Genomic DNA, 18,446 nt, shown 5'->3' on the forward strand with positions numbered 1-18,446 from the left:
TACCCTTTTCTGGGTTTCCGAATACCCAACTTACCGAATCAATGGTTCCTCTAAGGGCATAAAAACCTCCTGTTACTGGAAAAACATGATCGATGCTGTCAGCAATTGTTGACAGCTGCAAAGAAAGACAATCATAAATCATGAGGAAAACAAAATTACAACAAACAAGACTGGGCCCTTCCATACTTGCTAAAAGACATCATACTGACATTAAATTATTTATGCCTCAAGTAATTAAATAAATGCCTTCATCTGATGCTGTTACTGGTGCACTAGTAAGAAAAAAAAAAAGAAACCCAAACAACAAATCACAAAACAAGAAGAAAGCAAGCAAAGTTACCTGAGTTTCATTGAAATCTTTCACTCCAACACAATAAACAATAGCTCCAAAGCTTCTGGCCCTGTTGGCCTAAAAAAAAATTACCATTAAGTGCAAAGCCATATAATCAGTGAAGCCAGCATTAAATGACTACAGGTTTGACATAAGCTAGTTTGGGTAAACGTGAAGGTGACTTACTTCTTGTTCTGCATAATAAAACTGAACATCTTGCAATTCTCCATCCGTCAGAGCAATAATCACACTAGCGGTCCGAACTCCTACACAGAGGATGGTTAATACATTGCATATGTATGACACAAGATTCAGCAATGAAAAGAAAGTTTGAAGTGAGGCATTCCTTTTTGCTGACAAACAAACACAAAACCATAAGACCAGACTCTCAGCCTGTATGGACGTTATGTACTGGAGATATACCTGCTGAAGGTCAGATGCATAACAGCATGCCATAAGCCAAAATCTGTGCACCTTCATATCACAAGCATCGCTGAAGGGGGAGTACTGCTTTAACAAGGTCCATACACAAACTTATCTGTTTTGAATAAAATATAGCACCCACTGAGGTTACATCTAGACCCTTTGTACGGAGAATCTGCAAAATGAATATGCAGATAGGAAGAGGTTTCCTCCATTCTCTTGACAAACATGTCTCTACACAAAGCTTGTCCAGAGATTGCGGCAGGAGATACCTCTGCCGAAGGAGCTTCTCCGCCATCCTACCTTCCCCTCCAGCAGACTTTCAAAGCGCAACCCCACTGAACATGGCATGAAATGTGCTTCAATAGGGGCATTCAGTCCTACATTTCTCCAGCAACAAGAGCTGTCAGTGAAGTTCACTGGAATTCTGATAGTGTGAAAAGCTTAAGATCAGGTCCATTGGAGAAAAGGCATGTCTTGTGGTAAGACATTTCATGTCTCACCTAAGCTTAAGTGAAAAGGTTGCATAGACTTTGGATAACTATATATGTAATACAGTGTAGAATACAACACTACCTAGAAAAATGCAACATGTTAACAAAATTAAATTAATATGTAAACTATGGTTCAATCAACCATTCCACTTCAATTGTTCTTAAGCAAAGTAACCAATACACATACACGTCACTTTCAAGGAAGTAGTTGTTATTTTTTCAAAATAATCTGTTAAAATTTCAAGCGTCTTTCCACATACTGTCTGAAATTAAAGACTGATTAGTTCTGACAGGTTTCTTATGCCATACAGTCCTTCCCATGTCATGTCAGACACAGACATAAATCTTAAAAAAATGACCTGCAACTCAGGGGGACAAAATAGCTCATATTCCTGTATTTCTTTTTTTTCTTTTTTCTTTTCTTTTCTTTTTTTTTTTTTTTAATGTCTAGCATGCTTCAAAAAGGTTGAAAAATTGGAGATTTCATTTTGGTTTCTTTTGAACACTTGTTTCTTCCCTAGCTTACGAATCCAGATCTCATCTTCTCCTTTTTCCTCCCAAATCAACTTAGAGAACAGTTAGCTAGTTCTTAGCTATATGTTATGAAGCGGTAAAATAGTTTTCAGCTGGACTCTTCAGGACTCTCGATTTGGCTGGCATAAGTGTCTGAGAAACCACATAGAGTTTCTGTTGAAGACTCTACACTCATAGTCTATTTTATTAAAAAATTACTGACCCATTTCTCCCTATTCCAAAGAGACCATCAGCCCCCAAATTAGAACAACCTCACATCAGGGTACAAAGCAGGCAAGAAGTGTTCAGTTTAACTAATTAGGCCTTCTTTTGGCACAGACAAAAAACACAAATACATTTCCCTCTTGAAATGTTGTGAAAATTTACATTTTAGGAACTCAGAATCTAATCCTAAATCACTGATGCAAAAAAACTCAGCTGATTGTAGTCATACCTACACTAATGAAAACAAGGACTTGGGCACACAAGGCAGACATGGTTGAGTGTGCAAGAACAGAAGGGTGGAGGAAAATCTGGGTAGTCCTGTCCCCGGGGTGCAGGACAGGCACTTCTGGCCGCAATGTTTTTGGTCTGTATTCTGCACTGGGTCAGCTCTGTGATCATACTTGTCTCCTCTGGTCTTAATAAACCATGAATCATGCATTTGAAAGTAGAGCTGTAGTCAAAATGGAATGTAGTGATTGTGTAACATCAATTCCTTCTCCAACACTTCTCTTGGCGGGTTTACTGCAGGTCATATAAAGAACTATCGTCCCTGTCTTTTCAATGCAGATATATAACACGAGAGATATATAATGCCTACCTCCATAGGTTTCATGGTAAATCTGCTCATTTGCCTGCAATGAAGTGTAGAACATTGTTAGCTCTTAAGTATGGCAGCAGCAAGCAAAGCAGAGTTTATACATATAAATCAAAGAAAGGAGGTACTGTTATGTGTACCCTTTTAAATCCTTCATGCATGAATGTGTCTCCTCCAGGCACTTCATACTGAAGAATGTCGAGCCCTCGTCTTATGGCTTCCCTTTAGATAAGAAAAAACAGGAGAAAAATCATTTTATTAGAAGTTCTATTTTGTTAAGATATTCCTGTACCACAACTAGATAATGCACCCTGTCAGTACACTGCATAGAGCACATACAGACCAGCTAAAATATTGGTAAACCCAAGATTTTTCAAAAAGTACAATTTTTCAGCCAAACGCCCATGGGAGCACAAAACTGGACATAGGATACAATGTTAGGGCTAACACATTTTGAGGATGCAATTCTGTCCCTGCTCCCTTATTCTGGTACACTGTCAGGCAGGATAAGATTGAATAAAGTAAATGCCAGATAATAAACTCTGACAAACTGCAGATGGAATGAGAATTTAAAGCTTATGACCCTGTCATGAAAACGGGACAAATAAAATCTCCATATTTAATCAATCATCAGGACAGCTGGGATTAGGACTTTTCCATTATAAAGACAGAGGCCAAAATATAAGAGAAAAGGATGGGGATAATAATTTCCTATCCTAGACCAGGAACTGATCAGCCTTCCTGGGGCACAGACTGCTCCCTGGTAAGAGACAGACTCTGATACCATGACTCCTGTCACATAGCTTCTTGCCTCACAAACACATACCTGTCCGCCAAGAGGATTGCTCAGCGAAATTAATAATTTAATTGATCACTGATAGACCCTGATCCTTAGAAAAGTTTTAATATATTAATGGAACACAAATAAGGTCAAATTACAAAACAAATATTCAACAGCCAAGATGTAGGAAGTCCAAACATGAGCCTCAGATGATATTGGGCATCCTTGTTTTAACAAGATAGTGAGGGCCTCTCTAAGCTCTATTTTGCAGCTGAGCATTTTAGGCAGCACAACCCCAGTTACAGAGGAAAGGAGTCTATGTGGGAGGAAGGTAAAATCAGGAGCTGGGATTGGGGATGTCCTTAAGGCAAAAAGCACATTTTTACCCTTTCAAAGTATAAAACGAGCTGAAAAGGCACACATAGTGATCCATATAGAGAACAGGCATTTAGGAAAGGGAACATTCTAATACCATGTTCAAGATATTGCCACAGGGGTCCCATCTACTTTCCACCTTGCAAAGAGCAAATCCACCTGGGAGAAGTAAACAAATTTGAGCTCTATCACCAAGGTACAGGATGGAGACCTGAGCCAAAACTCAGTGGAGCCAGCAGAAATGCAAGACTCCTGGCAGTGTTTAGGGCTTTGAATGAGGCCCTTCAGTAAAAAATGGAGGGGGAGATTGTGCTTTCAGAAATGCTCCAGGGCCCCCTTTTCTTATAGAGTGTGCTGCACTACTGAGGCCCTCTCACACAAGACCTAAGTAGTAGCAAAAGCAAGGACTTTCAGCTGAAATGAAAGAAAATACTTAGAAACACCTCCATGACAAGGATTTCCATGTGTGGAGCAAATTAAACACAAAATTATTTGGGTTTTTTGTTTTGTTTACTGGGGTGGAGGGTTTTTTTTGGTGGGTTTTTTGAGTTTTGAGGCTTTTGGTGGTGGTGGTGGTTTTGGTTTTTTTTTGTTTTGGTTTTTTTTTTGGGTTTTTTAAAGAAGATTCAGTTGTGAAGGTGGCAACAAGAATTTTGCTCCAGCCTCAGACCTTCCTTTGCTTAAGTCTGTTGCCTAGCTGCAGAAACCACCTCTGGCATGGGTGCTGTCTGAAGGCAGCCCAGGACAGGGGTACGATAGCCTGGTGAGGTAGTGCTCTGGCACTGGCCATGACTGGCTGCTGGCATAAAGTTCAGGGCTTTGCACAACTCAAAGGGCACTGTGGGACTTTCAGATAGCCTTTTGCTCATCAGCTCAGGGTCCGTGATCTCTTACACAAAATCTGGCCTTATTTGGGTTGTTGGAGATAGGGAGGATGTACATGAATCCTTGACTGGAAATGCAGTTTCTCCCTGAAATACCGCCATAAAGAACAGACAGCCCAGTCCTGCCTTTCTCTTATAAGGCTGAGAACAAAATGGTTAAGGGAGATCCAAAGGCCTTCTAAGCCCTCTTCCAGTTAGGAATGGTGCCACACTGAGGACCAAGATAGACATCTGAATTCTGGTTCTGGGGCCACTTGCTGCTTGAGAGGAGAGATTGAGGGTATTTCTGGATGAGAGCTGTGGGGAGTACTTGCCTGTTTTCTGTTAGTTTCATGACTGTGGTGCCTCGTGAAGAAAAAACGATGAAAGACATCCGCAACATTGGACTGAAACAGAGGAACAAGCCAGATCCACATTTCAGCAGATTTTCATTTGCTAAGAAGCAGTGAATGAAAATACATATAGAGAGAGAGCAAATTAGAGTACTGTCTTAAGAAAACTACCTTATGAACTTCTCAGCTAGGCTTTCCACAAAAGAGTAAATCTCAGTCCAATGATTTCTGACACTTCCGGACCTGCGTACAAAACATAATTAATTACATTAATCTTGTTTCATAGCAGAATCCCTTGTTCCACTCTGAATTTTAAGCCAAAGGTGGCTAGGGACACAAATTACACAGAGGTCTATGGAGATGAGGCAGCTAACTCTGTTGAGGCTTCTATGGCACTTGTGTTGGAAGCTGCAACAGGAACCATCATGACAAAATCCACTGACTCAAAGCAAAGTAGAAATTGGTCTGAAATGGTTTAGCATACAATTCTGAAACAGGTTCAGGAACTCTTCCCTCTGCTTTTTTTTTTCCTTTTATAGTAGAAAATATAAATATTTTCTTCTAGTTTAATTAATTTTATTTGACTTCACTAAATCATCTGCTAGCAGATTATTTACCTTCCTAGAGCACAGCTCTTCCCTTGCAGCCACACACAAAGTCTTGACTGATCTTCTATTCTCCCAGAATGCGTGGGAGAATGTTTCCATGAATTACAGTTTGTTTCAGAAGAGAAAGCTTTTGAAATAATTCAGAAGGGAAAGGCAGTACTCATAGCTAATTCACTGGACTAACATTCTGGATAGTCAGTCCTTGGCTCTGTTACAGATTTCTTGTGAAAACTTGGGCAACTTAGTTACGTGCATAAAGTTACACATTAGTGCTGCCATTTCCAACGTACAAAATGGCATTATAGAACAGAATCATAGAACCGTTTAGGTGGGAAAAGACCTTTAAGATTATTAAGTCAAACTGTTAAACTAGCACTGCCAAGTCCACCGCTAAACCATGTCCCTAAGTGCTACATCTGCATGTCTTTTAAATACCTCCATGGATGGTGACTCCACGACCTCCCTGGGCAGCCTGCTCCAACGCTTGATAGCCCTTTCAGTGAAAAAGTTTTTCCTGATATCCAGTCTAAAACTCCCCTGGCACAACTTGAGGCCACTTCCTCTTGTCCTGTCGCTTGTTACTTGGGAGAAGAGATTAACACCCACCTTGCTAAAACTTCATTTCAGGTAGCTGTAGAGAGCGATAAGGTCTCCCTCAGCCGCCTCCTCTTCAGACTAAACAACCCCAGTTCCCTCAGCTGCTCCTCATAAGACTTGTGCTCTAGACCCTTCAGCAGCTTTGTTGCCCTTCTTTGGATGCACTCCAGCACCTCAATGTCTTTCCTGTAGTGAGGGGCCTGCACCTCAAGTTGCAGCCTCACCAGTGCCAAGCACAGAGGACAATCACTTCCCTAGTCCTGCTGGCCACACTATTTCTGATACAAGCCAGGATGCTATTTGCCCTCTTAGTAGGGAGCAATACTGGTGCTCCCTGGGATTTTTCTGCTTAGTCTTACATTCTCAGGGATCCCCACAGGCTGGTAGAACTCAGAGCCTTGCACACAGCAACTCTACAGTAAATGATACGTTATTTCTACCATGTGGATCTATGCTACACCTTTCAAGCCATTAAAAATGCCACAAAGCATGGGAAGTCAATGGTTTTAAAAGCCCTCCCTAGGACTGTGGCGCTTACAAAAGAACGGTTTGCTTGCTTGCCTTGCCTGGCGAATTCATGTATCAGGTGTTCTCAGGCAGAAAGATAAACAAAACAACAGTACATACAGAAGGATTGTAGGGGCTTAGATGTAGAACTAAAAAATTTCTGAAATTTCACAACTGTAAAGCAGGAGCTTTCCTCTAACTGCTGTTAGACATTTTTCTGTGTAAATGTATTAAAAAAGTGAGAAAATTACCCCATATTACAATACTCCATTCTATTATGGCCTTTCCAAGCGACCCTATGCCAGTCACTCCTGTCCCTGTATGTCAGGTACAGATCAGCATGCAGGAGCTCACGTGTGCAATATAATATGGCATGGCCTGCCTTGCGACAGTGCTGGTGGAATGGAGGAGAAGAGCAAAAAAGGGAAAAGGACCGAAAGGATACCCCTGAAGTACATAAGCTAGAATAAGCTTGCTTGTGTAACCCTGTGCTTTCATGCTGCTCTTCTGGAGAGCTGGTAACACACTGGTTATCGAATGAAGAAATTGCCAGGCACTGAGGGAGGGCAACAAAACATCTGGGACTGCTCAAACCAAGGGTCTGGATCCTCCGCAGTCTTTGATTTATACGTGCTATGCAATGGCATGTTTATGTATTTGTGAACAGCACCAATGAAAGGTGCTGGCCCTATTAGCAACAGAGCCCTTTTCTCATCATTAAAAAATAATCCATACTGATGTAAGGTATGTACTTGAAAGACTGCTTTTCCAACAGGGATCTTGGGTGGTTCAACACCTACAAATCTCCAGGATTTTTCTGAAAGTCCCAGGCTAAATCTCTAAACGTGATGAACTCACAGGTATTTTCCTTGAATCTACACAAGATGCATTTACAGCTCCCATTTTTTTTTTTTTAATTCTTTCTTCCATGGAGTTGACACTTCCAGTTTCATTCTGAGCTTGCCATCCCACTTAAATCCAATTCCTGCAATTTCCAATGGAGTGACTTCCTTACATAGAATAGCCATGGTTTCTTACTTGGAAAACACTGACCTATTTTGGATGAGGTATCAAATTTCTACTGCCAGCTGCAGAGGCACTGATGCAATCAAAAAAAATAAAGTAGCAACAAATTTTCTTTATAACAGCAACAAATATCATCTCCAGTACCTTCTTGGCACTGTTGGAATTACTTTTTTTCCCCTCACCCTCCTTTTTTTTTTAATCTACCCCTCAGGCAAAGAACAGCTTGGTAAAACAGCCTAGACAGTGAAAATTTAAGAAAATAGTAAGTCACTAATACTGGAAGAATACGAAGACTTTTAAAATGAAAATGCACAGATAACCTTAATACTGTGCACTTCCATGTACTCTGACTATCATGAAACACTCCTTCTTGGAAAGGGTACAGCCAGTGAGACTAGGAATTGGTTGTAATAAAACTATAGACGCCCACTTCTGAAAAGCTAGGGAGGTCTCTGTCATGGACTAGTCCTCACAGGAAGCGTACTGTGCTCTCAAAGTGCCTGCCTCTACATCACTGAGCTACAACCCTGTTGAGCAGAGGTACTTCAGCACGGCAGTGGGTCTCCTCCCCTAGGAGGAAGTACGCACCTACATGTTGCTTATCAGCTGGGAAATACCAGAGTGTCCCAATCTATCAACTGGGAGGTGTGAAAGCCAGACAGAAATACTACCAAGAAAATGTTACTGTTTTCGAGTCTTCTGGGGTTTGTCCTGATAGTTTCATCTGTTGCCCCAGAGGCCTGACCCCACACCACTACCAACGGCAGTTTTAATGGCAGATTAAACTAAAAATTACAACAAAAACATGTTTCCTAAACTATATACTAAGTTGCCAAATGCCATAAAATATTATTTCCAACACTGAAAAACAGAAGCTGCCCAATGCTATTGAAAATACTGAGACACTTCACTACTTTTGGGATCTTATCTTCTACAGTGCAGAATCACTTTTGCTGGCAGCACAAACTAACTTGCTGCCTGTCATGGCTGGATCAGACAAGCAGGTTTTTGCCTTGGTTTCCCACAGCAAGTGGGAGGCTTCAGTCATATTCCAAACTCCTTTCTGACCACGGCCAGTGACTGAAAGCCACCTTCATAGAATCATAGAATCACAGAATGGTTAGAGTTGGAAGGGACCTTCAAAGGTCATCTAGTCCAACCTCCCCGCAAGGAGAAGGGACATCCCTGACTAGATCAGGTTGCTCAGAGTCCTGTCCAATCTGGCCTTGAATGTTTCCAGGGATGGGGCATCAACCACCTCTCTGGGCAACCTCTTCCAGTGCTCTACAACTCACATTGTAATTTTTTTTTTTTTTAATATCTAACCTAAACTACCTCCCTCTATTTTAAAACCATTACCCCTAGTCCGTTTTTAGCTCCATAGCTACCGAGCCCAGAGAAAGCACAGGGTCTTTCATTGACGCTCTGCACTACAGGTTGTTCTTGGATATTCACACAGCATGATTTTTACAGCAGTTTTGGTGCTTTTGTTGTTTCCCTTAGAACCTTACAGTGACTAAGAACAAATTCCTGTTAATCAGCGTACCTGTTCTAATAGGAGCCTCAGACAGAGCTGGCATGTTGTCCCAAAGTGCCATCAGTAAATAACCACAAACAGATTCTTTGCCTGGCCTGTTTGTCCACCAAATTATACACTCCTGTAAAATTTCAGAGGAACTGTAAAGACGACTGAATCATGAGGAAAGAACAAATGAAGTATGGAAAAGATCAGTGCTCTGCAGAAAAAGCACTGGGTGTGCAACACACACTTGTTCACCCTCACCACTAACTAGAAGCCATGGAGAAGTGATGAAGCTAGGGAATCCTGTATATCCTGCTGTGGAGGTTTGTACCAGTGGATCCACCAGGCCAGCACTGTGGTTTTCTGCAGAGAAAGGCTATGTTACAGCCAGACCTATCTCCTTGGCTCACACCTTAGAGATTTCCTGCTTTCAGCAATCAGCTACCTGGTTCAACTCCTCACACCAATCAAAATAGCTGCCGCCACACAGCCAAGGCCTGGGCTTCCTCCCTGCGCTCACCCCGCTGAAGAAGCCCAGTGAGCCTGATGTTCTCTGCAAAGTTCTAAGTCCCACAAGCCAAAGACCTCCGTGGCCAGTGACCCACAGCTTACAAGCAGTTCGTGCTCCTTTCAGAGTCAAGCGGGATGGTGAGGTTTCAGCCCTCGGAGGTTACATAATTCTCATGGCGACAGAAAATGCAAAGCAATAAACAGCTGCTGTGGGCAGCTGGAGTGCCGCAGAAAATATTTCAGGGCCAGTTTCTGCTGCCTGTTCTGCTGGGGTGAACTTGGAGTGAGTCCAGAGAAATAACAATTTCCCCAGGTTCATACCTATGCAATTGAGATCAGAATTAGGCCCAAGCAAAGTGAAAAACCCACAGGAGACATTTGTTGTGAGCATGCGCCGTGCTCCACAAGCTCTGTTCCCATTACACACGAGACAAAGAGAAGAGTCAGCAAACCACAACATAGGAAGGAATGTGCTCCCAGCCTCATCGGGACTCAGCTCAGGGAGCAGCTGCTGCTGCTGCAGCTCCTGCTTCTGCTGTTTTCCTGAATTTCATCTTGCTACTGCTTGATGGGAGGGGAAAGGAGGAGGTCAGCGAGTATTTCTGGGGGTGGAAGGAAGTGATGTGATTCCAATGCTTGATTCTGCTCCTGCTTACTTTGGAGTGACTCCTTCTAGCTTAGCGGAGCTCTTTGTCAGTGTAAAAAATGGTGAGCACACTAGAGTCATCTGCCTAAATCTGTGGGATTTGCACTGTTTGAGAAGACAAGAAGTGCGAGACAGGCTGGAAACCTACTCATCTTTCCTAACAGGCTCCCAGAGGCAGTGAAAGCTGGAGCCCAGAGAAATCAAGCAGCACAACCCTGGCATATGGGGTGCTGCTTTCAGCCCAGGTACTTCAGCAGGCAAACACCTGGAGAGTCATTCATAAGGCATCATCTGTCCTAGGACATGTGTGATTCACAGCTACAGCTAAATTCACTGTCAAGAGCCTATACAGGCTAGCCTGGTGCAATATACATCAGACCTGTAGCTCAGCAGTGAAAGTTTATATCCCAGCACTACCCAAACAGTAAATATTTTTATTACCACATGTACACAGAGGGAAGGCAGCAAGACCCAAAGCCTTTCCTCCCTGCTGAAAGTGAGGTGAAAGCTCTTGAAGGTACAGAGCTGTCCCTTGTCCTATATCCCCCCAAGCACATTTGCCTCTGTTACAGATTAGCTGAAGGCAGCAATTCGAGAGATCCTGGAGCAAAAAACAGACCCGTTACTACTGATGCTGGGTTCTGTTTTAGTACGGTGTCAGGGGAGTACAACACCCATTGAGTTTGCAGGTCCCTGTAAGTCTCTGTCCTCTCAAGCTAATGGTGGCCCTGTGCAGCCCATTGCTCAGAAACATGGCACTTTGTTTTTGTTATTTGGAGAGAGCTCTTTGTGGCCACAGCCCCATTGTGGACAGCAGGAGAATTCTTGCACATGGCTAATAACAGCTCTACAATAAAAGCAAACCCTGGGGCATCTAGTTAGTTGTGGTTTCAGACACGCACGCGCATGTTCATCCACCACTCTGCTCCCTTCTTCTGAGCCAGCAGAGCATTCAAAGTGACAAGAATCCTTCTCTCCCAAACAATGTTTCTTCGAGCATGGAAGGGACCTTGACTGGGTGATTCATCCAGGCAAGGAAGGACTAGTTTATATTATCTGCTCCAGAGGCAATTAGAAACACTGGTGGAGACAGCCATTCTGAGACAGTCCTTGCTTCAAAGTACTTGTAACATTAATGGGCAAGACAAGGACTGGAATGGGGAGGGGAAGATACAGAGAAGTGACTGGAAAACAGATTTCTTAGTCCTAGGCTAGCACCCTGAGCACAGGACTCAAAGTATTTGAACCCAAAATGTTTCATGACCAAAACTATTATTTTTCTAAATAGCTTTTCTCTTATAAAACTATTGACAAGATCTGCAGCAGATTTAGTGACTTCTGTGTTATTCCTCAAAACATTGCCCATTGCTTTTACTGTAATCCATCTAATCTACAAATTCTATTCCCCTGGTGCTATAGCCCTTGCTTCATACCCAGCCACCAGAAGAGCACATCAAGTGGAATTCAGAACCCATGCTCAGACTGCATGTAACCACTTCAGATCTCCCTGTAAAGCTCCAGAGCTGCTCTGAGCAGCACCAGGCTTGGAAGACCCGCTCCCAGCATCCCAGTCCTCTTCAGCACAACATGGGGAGCAAAGCAGGACGCTCAATCCCAGTCATGCTGCAACAATTTAACAAGGTTATTTAACAATGATAACCGGGAGCAGAGAGATACCACTCTTACGCTGTTAATGACTGACAGGAGTCGATGCATCTTCTCCACATTTGAGATGAAAAGGTTCAGTTCTACTATGCCTTATCCAAACTCAAATTATAATTGACACTAGCGTTTGGCCTGCAAGCTCAGACAAAAGTAATGAAATTCTCAATCACTGAGTGCACACAAACCAAACTCATAGGTCAGTGGGAATCTTACGGTTTACTTCCTTGGCTCAAGCCCCAAATAAATCAGATTTAGTTACATGCATAAATAGACTGCAAATGACAAGCTGCCATGGCTTTTTCTTCCCGTTAACTGTATACATTTTCTGTCAAATAACCACTACCCATTAGCTTTGCCTTGTATTTTATAAAGAATTTTCTTGGGGCAGAGAGGAGGAAAATTGGTTTTCCTGATTTATTTTTTTTTTCCAAAAGGCAAATCTAGCAGAATAATATCAGACAAAATACAAACAAATAAAACCTGGTTCCAATAACATAGGTATGTCTGAAGTGGAATAAAAATTTGCTTTGGAACATTCCATGCAATTATACCTGGTTCTAAGAAAATCACAGCACTGGCTGCGATATAGCCACAACAAAGAAAGATGCAAAGGCAAAATACCAACAGATTATGTTTTGAAAACAAAGAATATTGCTTACAGGCAGTTGGAGAGTATGAGAGGTGTCATGTAGATGATGTGGTTACATTATAAAGGGGAGGGAAAAAAAATCAGACAGAAAAGGAGTAAGACAAACATAATCACTTTTAAATATACATGTATAGTAATTAATGCCATATAAGGAACAAAGCTGATACATTTATTCAGACAGCAATTCCTCTCAATCTCAATAGGCAGTTGACCTGCATCAGGTCCTACCTCTTACGATGAACTGAAGCCTGGCTGTAGTAGGTAGATATTATTGCTTACAGAAAAGAGAGTTCAGCAGTTGTTTAAGTCAATTAATAGAAGATTTTCAAATGCAATTAAGTCAGGTGGCAGAACACATGTTCAGGCACCTATCTTTGCCAGAAGTCTGATTTCCAACCACAACAATGTTGTTACCCACACTCTTCCCCTCCTCACACACAGCGTAAAACCAGCGCGCAGAACGGCATTGGACTGAGCGCAGAGAGAAGCTGCAGAAGTTTCCACGGGTCCAGCTCCAACCTAACACTCTTGGGCTGGGACTACGTGGACACACTAAGAAAGGCCGAGGGCTATAGTAAAAGCCAAGGCCAAAAATACTTGCTGTCACTAGTACTTGCAATTCCTGAGTGCTAAATTCATTCAAATCCCTGGCAAGGAAATAATGAGGTGGGAGGGGGGGACATGGAGGGGGAGGAAGGAAGGGAGGGAAAGGGGACACAAAATGTGTTTACTAAACTTTCTTCTTAATTTGCTTTAAATATGGTATATTGTGAAAAAATGAAATGTATCTGGAGATCGACAAGTCACTATAGTTGTCTTAAAATGATAAAAGCTGGCCCAGAATAGCAGCTACTGAAATGCCTCTTGTTCTGATGACTTTTTGGCTTGCCTGAAGTGAACTAGGAAGTATCAGTGCACTTCCCACCCAACACCTCCCTCCCCACAAAACTGTCTTTTCAAGGATAAGTTAAGGGAGGTGGGGGTCGACATGGACCCAAAAACCAAAACTAGGAAGGGGATGGGATAGATAGGATAGCTAATTTCCCATCTAATCAGAGGTTGTGCTCTTCCCCACCAGCTCCGTACCAGTGACATTCATCTCTGGAGTGAGGCTTAGCAAGTTTAAAGGGAAGCAGCTGGAAAATGGATTACAAGTGAGAAGGCTTGGCTGGCTACATTTTAGTAATATCTTTACCAAAGTTGCTGTTGACAGGGATCCTCTTGGGAGCACAGCAGATTAAGCAAAACTGATGTGAAAGACAGTATTATGGGCTCAAGAGACAGGAGTACCATGAAGACTGACTACCCAGAAGTTCAGGGGGAAGATGAGGACGGGAGAAAGAGAACTTGGGCCAGCCTCCCCCAAAGAAAGAGTTAGAATCACTGTTCTAAAAGACGAATCAAACAGAGCCTTACTCAAAACATTTGCACTGCCCATGGTCTGTGCTGTGAAAAAAGAAAACATTTTCCCCAAGGCTGTGCAACTGATTTTTCCTCAAAATTCAAACAATTTCTTAGCAAACATCCCAGCAGGAAAAATGAGAAAATACTTTTGACTATCTCACATTTTTCGCCCCCAACCATTTCCCATCCTGTCCTACAGTCAAAAAATAATCAAAGACATTTCTTTATACTTGGTAAATATAAAATACAGGCAGCTTTGCAGCTCAGATCTATCATGTCAAGCATCACCAGGAGCAGATGTTTATGGCAGTTATAAGTTCTTATTTTAAAGGGTTTCTATTTGTTGCACTAATAAACAATCATAATGATGCTACCAGGCACTGTTATATTAGAAAACACTAGAGGTCAATCATCCTTTCTGCTATGCAAGTGCATTTCAATATGATTACAAACAACAGCTGGATGTTAACAGCAAAGCAGGGATGAAAGGGAGTTATTTACATACTCAAGCATGAGGATATCACCAGGAGACCTGAATAATCAAGCAATCAAATCTCGAAGAGGACTTGTCTTCAGTAGTTTCGGATGGGACTGAAAAAATAGTTCTTCATGCACTTGGACAACCGAAGCCAAAGAAGCAATCAAAGCAAGTGAAAAGTACTCAGATATCCATTATGTTGGGCTTAAGAGCTATGCTTGTTTAAAGATAAACATGAAATTTTTGGTATCACATGTGACTTGATCTTACCACATGCCACATAAGAGAGACGAGTATGCCAACTACACGGTACATTGCTTTACCTCATGCAAAGGGAGTAACTTAACTGTAAGCAGAAAAATTTCTGCTGCTTCAAATATGATACTTTTAAGTCTTCCACTACATCTTTAAATAAGGTCAAGCCTGCATAACTCAAAGTATAACATGCAGACAGCCCAAGATTGCAGACTCTAGGCAGCTGCCTCTGCAGCCAGGAGGTGTCCAGTTCTTGTAGCTTCAAGAGATTTGCTCATTTAAGCATCCCCAGACACAAGGCAGTCCTAACATGGCTCCGGTACAGTCAGACAATCCTAAGGAGGATGGTGGCAGGTTTCCCTCCCACACATGCTGCTTTCCCTTTGACCATGCCAGCTTCTTGAGCATCCAAGGCATAGTTCCACTGCTCTGATGTTGTCTATCCCACAGAGTTAACATAAAGGCCTGCAATCAACTTCAGGCACAGAAAAACTGTAAGAAATCAGTGAGTTTCTTTTTCTAATTGGCAGTATGTATATATTACACCAATAACTTCACTAGCAGATGATATTTTCCATCTGATGGTTGTTGTCTGCAGGATTAAATCCCCACAGACTTTGCCTGGCAGAATGAAAAGGAAAAATCATGCCTGAATAAAGTCATTGAGGTAACACACAGTGCTTACATGCATAAGGAGAAAGGTTTGTTGTCTTCTTCCAGTTTGCCTCCCAGTGATGTGAAATTACATATTTCTATGGCGAAGCAAAGCAAAGCAGATTTAAAGTCATTTTGGTTCACCCAGGCTGACTTTAGAGACAGGGCCTGTCATTCAGCTAAAGAGCACGCTACAGGGTTGCAGGATTAAAGTCTGCAGTTTTCACAGAGCCAATGCTTCAGTCCCATTGTTAGACAGCTAATTAAGACTGAATGCATCTAACTCCAGACTGGCAAGGCATTGATGAAGGGAAGCAATTCCCAAGCCATGTGGGGATACTCTGTGGTATATAGGGCTAGGTTTTTCTGGGGATTCTCCCATTAGAAATTAGAGCCAGAATTCTTCCCAGATATGTATAAGCACGGATCCAATTCTAAAAGAAACGTGTGCACTGTATTTTCAGATTTGACCAGCTGCTTTGACAGGCTTCCTGACCTCTCCGTACCAGGAATACTCTGACTCTTCTCAGCATTAATGGATTATTTAGTTCCTTCCTGATGAAATGTCCCAAGATCCAGAATCTATCCACTCAGTTAATCCTCCCTGCCTCCATAAAGCCAGATGTCACAGAATACAGCTGAGATTAAACACACCCTCAGCCAGCCCACCCGCTCCCTGCCCCGAGTACCACATGCATTTGGTTACAGCAGGAAGGCAGCATGGTACCTACAGCTCCTAAAATCTGGCACTCTAATATTACCCATATGGATTGTAATGCAATCTCATTGAAGCCAAAAGCAGCTTTGCCACCACACTGCCACAGACTTGGTAGGAGCAAGGATGGATTCTGAAACCATCCAGGGGCCCAAGTAATCTTTACTTTTTACCAAAGACTAATTCTTTGGTATAACTCTTGAAGGTTATAAAAACTCAGTTTGCAACTGAAGCCATGGAGAATTTTCCCACTGGAACCGAAGTGCATGACTTTTACTTCAACCATAACCAGTTCTGTACTGTGTGGACAGCACCTGAGCCAAGATACAAGACCTGCAGCCTGCTAAAAGAAAACATATGATTTCATGTCCACAATACTGAAGAAGAACTTGCTTACACAACCAGCTTCCTATTGCTTGACATACCACTAACTCTGAGCAAATCACTCTCTTCTCTGCCTTGATTTCCCCAAATACAGCATGAGTGATAACGGTGATCACCCCAGTAAAGTGCTTTCTGATCTACAGATGAAAAGTAGCACAGAAGTGCAGTGTGGTGATTGCTAGGGGTACACAATGGCATTGTAAACAAGGACATTGCGCTGTAGGAGACAGATACTATGTCACAGAGAGAACCCATGCTGCAATCAGCAACATTTATTGTTACAGGGAATTCAATACGGGAAGTGAGTGTAACACCAGTATCAGTCACTTTTTGAAAGCCCGGCGAGAATGAATTTCAGAACTAGCACTAGCCCCCCACAGAGCTCTTTTTAGACATGCAGGTTACTTCAGGAACAAAGTTTCTAGTGAAAGAAAAGAAAACAATGACCACATGGTGTGTTAGTGGATCTTTTAGAAAGGCAGAATACCTTCGGTCTTCAGATCTTTTTGCTCTAAAAATAGAATCACTACTTAATGACACTTTTCTTCTTCTTCTTGAATATAGGAATATATACTGGCTCCTGAGTGATGGTGGCTGTTTGCCTCACGCAGGCTGTGCAGAAGGTGTGATGGACTGAACAGTTCTCCTAGCTGGGAAAGGCAGCCTTCATATCTGACTTATGGGTAAGAATCACGAAGAAAAGGCTTCAGTCTTTCATAATACCATGCACATATGTAACCCAGGATGTATTAGATAATGCAACGATCCCACTAAGTACGTGTGGGAGACTAACAATTTATTCCTTGAGTGTAACCCTTGGCTGTCAAGCTGGAGCAGTGCATCAGAAGAGAGAGAAATTCGTGCCTTCTGAAAAACACCTGTGGGTGCACCAGTTTACCACTCGCTTTGCTAGTGCTTGCTATAGCATGCCCATGAATGTGAGCTTAACCATACCCTCTGGCCATACCTAAACTGGGATAACATAGTAGTGAAGAAAAGTATTTGCCAACATATTTTAATAGATGTAACTCAAACACAGGTTTAGACAATTCCAAATAAGTTTTATAAAACTTCGTCTTACAGTGAATCTGTAGAAAGCAACCACTACACACAAGCACTCTACTCTTAGCTTTAGGTAGGTCTGCACAGCCCTGGTGCTGCTAAATCCCACAGGTGACATCTCGGTGCTTAGCCCAAGCCTTAACAACAAACTCCAGGGCTATTGGGGGCACTGACCAACATACCCTCAAATCCAGTGCTCACAGCCCACGTGCCACACAAGACAACCTGATTTCCCGGGTTTGCATGTGTAAGTAACCCAGGATAAAGCACAGTGCTCCGTTTGGGAAACACGCAAGTTTTGGGTAGCAAAAATAAGCATTCTGCCCCACACATCATGCTTGGCACTAGGGAAGGCTGAGGAAGGCACCCGGAGAGACGGGGGAAACAACGTCCCTGATGTTGCACTGAAGGGTGAATAAACGTTTTTAAACGCGACTGTCACTTACTTATCCAGGATGAAGTAGAGATCAAAGGCACCGTGACAGGAGCGCTGCTCTTCTTGCTCTTCTTCCTCCTCCGGCCGGGCGCAGGAGGTCAGGCTCCCCATTGCCAGCAAAAGGCAGCACAAAAATGCTGCTTTCTGCACGCTGCTCCTGCAACTCGCCATCTTTTCTCTTCTTTAGCTCTTCCTCCTCTCCCAGTCTCTCGCTGCAGACCTTACGGCCTCTCCGAAAGCGCCAAGAGAAGAGGAGGGAAGGAAAAAAAAAAAAAAAGAAAGAAAGAAAGAAAGAAAGAAAGAAAGAAAAAAACCCCACTAACTTCAGGATCTCAGCTCAATCCTGCGCGCTCAAGGAAGCCCTGCCTGCTGGGC

At 42.6% G+C, this 18,446-nt stretch overlaps 1 protein-coding gene across 1 annotated transcript in view; it reads right to left on the bottom strand.

Moving 5' to 3' along the window:
• ANTXRL (ANTXR like) overlaps window positions 1–18,446 on the bottom strand; it is a 59,429-nt gene that overhangs the window by 39,735 nt on the left and 1,248 nt on the right. Inside the window, exons 2-9 of the mRNA XM_086752335.1 lie at window positions 18,082–18,301; window positions 5,125–5,196; window positions 4,936–5,007; window positions 2,722–2,803; window positions 2,585–2,618; window positions 518–597; window positions 341–409; window positions 35–115 (exon numbers count right to left, since the gene is read on the bottom strand). Of these exons, the coding sequence (XP_086608461.1) occupies window positions 35–115; window positions 341–409; window positions 518–597; window positions 2,585–2,618; window positions 2,722–2,803; window positions 4,936–5,007; window positions 5,125–5,196; window positions 18,082–18,242 (651 nt within the window). The 5' untranslated portion in view covers window positions 18,243–18,301. The remainder of the gene's footprint in view (window positions 1–34; window positions 116–340; window positions 410–517; window positions 598–2,584; window positions 2,619–2,721; window positions 2,804–4,935; window positions 5,008–5,124; window positions 5,197–18,081; window positions 18,302–18,446) is intronic.

The sequence above is a fragment of the Chlamydotis macqueenii genome, chromosome 7 (genome assembly GCF_036417535.1).
Source record: "Chlamydotis macqueenii isolate bChlMac1 chromosome 7, bChlMac1.mat, whole genome shotgun sequence".
Lineage (NCBI taxonomy): Eukaryota > Metazoa > Chordata > Aves > Otidiformes > Otididae > Chlamydotis > Chlamydotis macqueenii.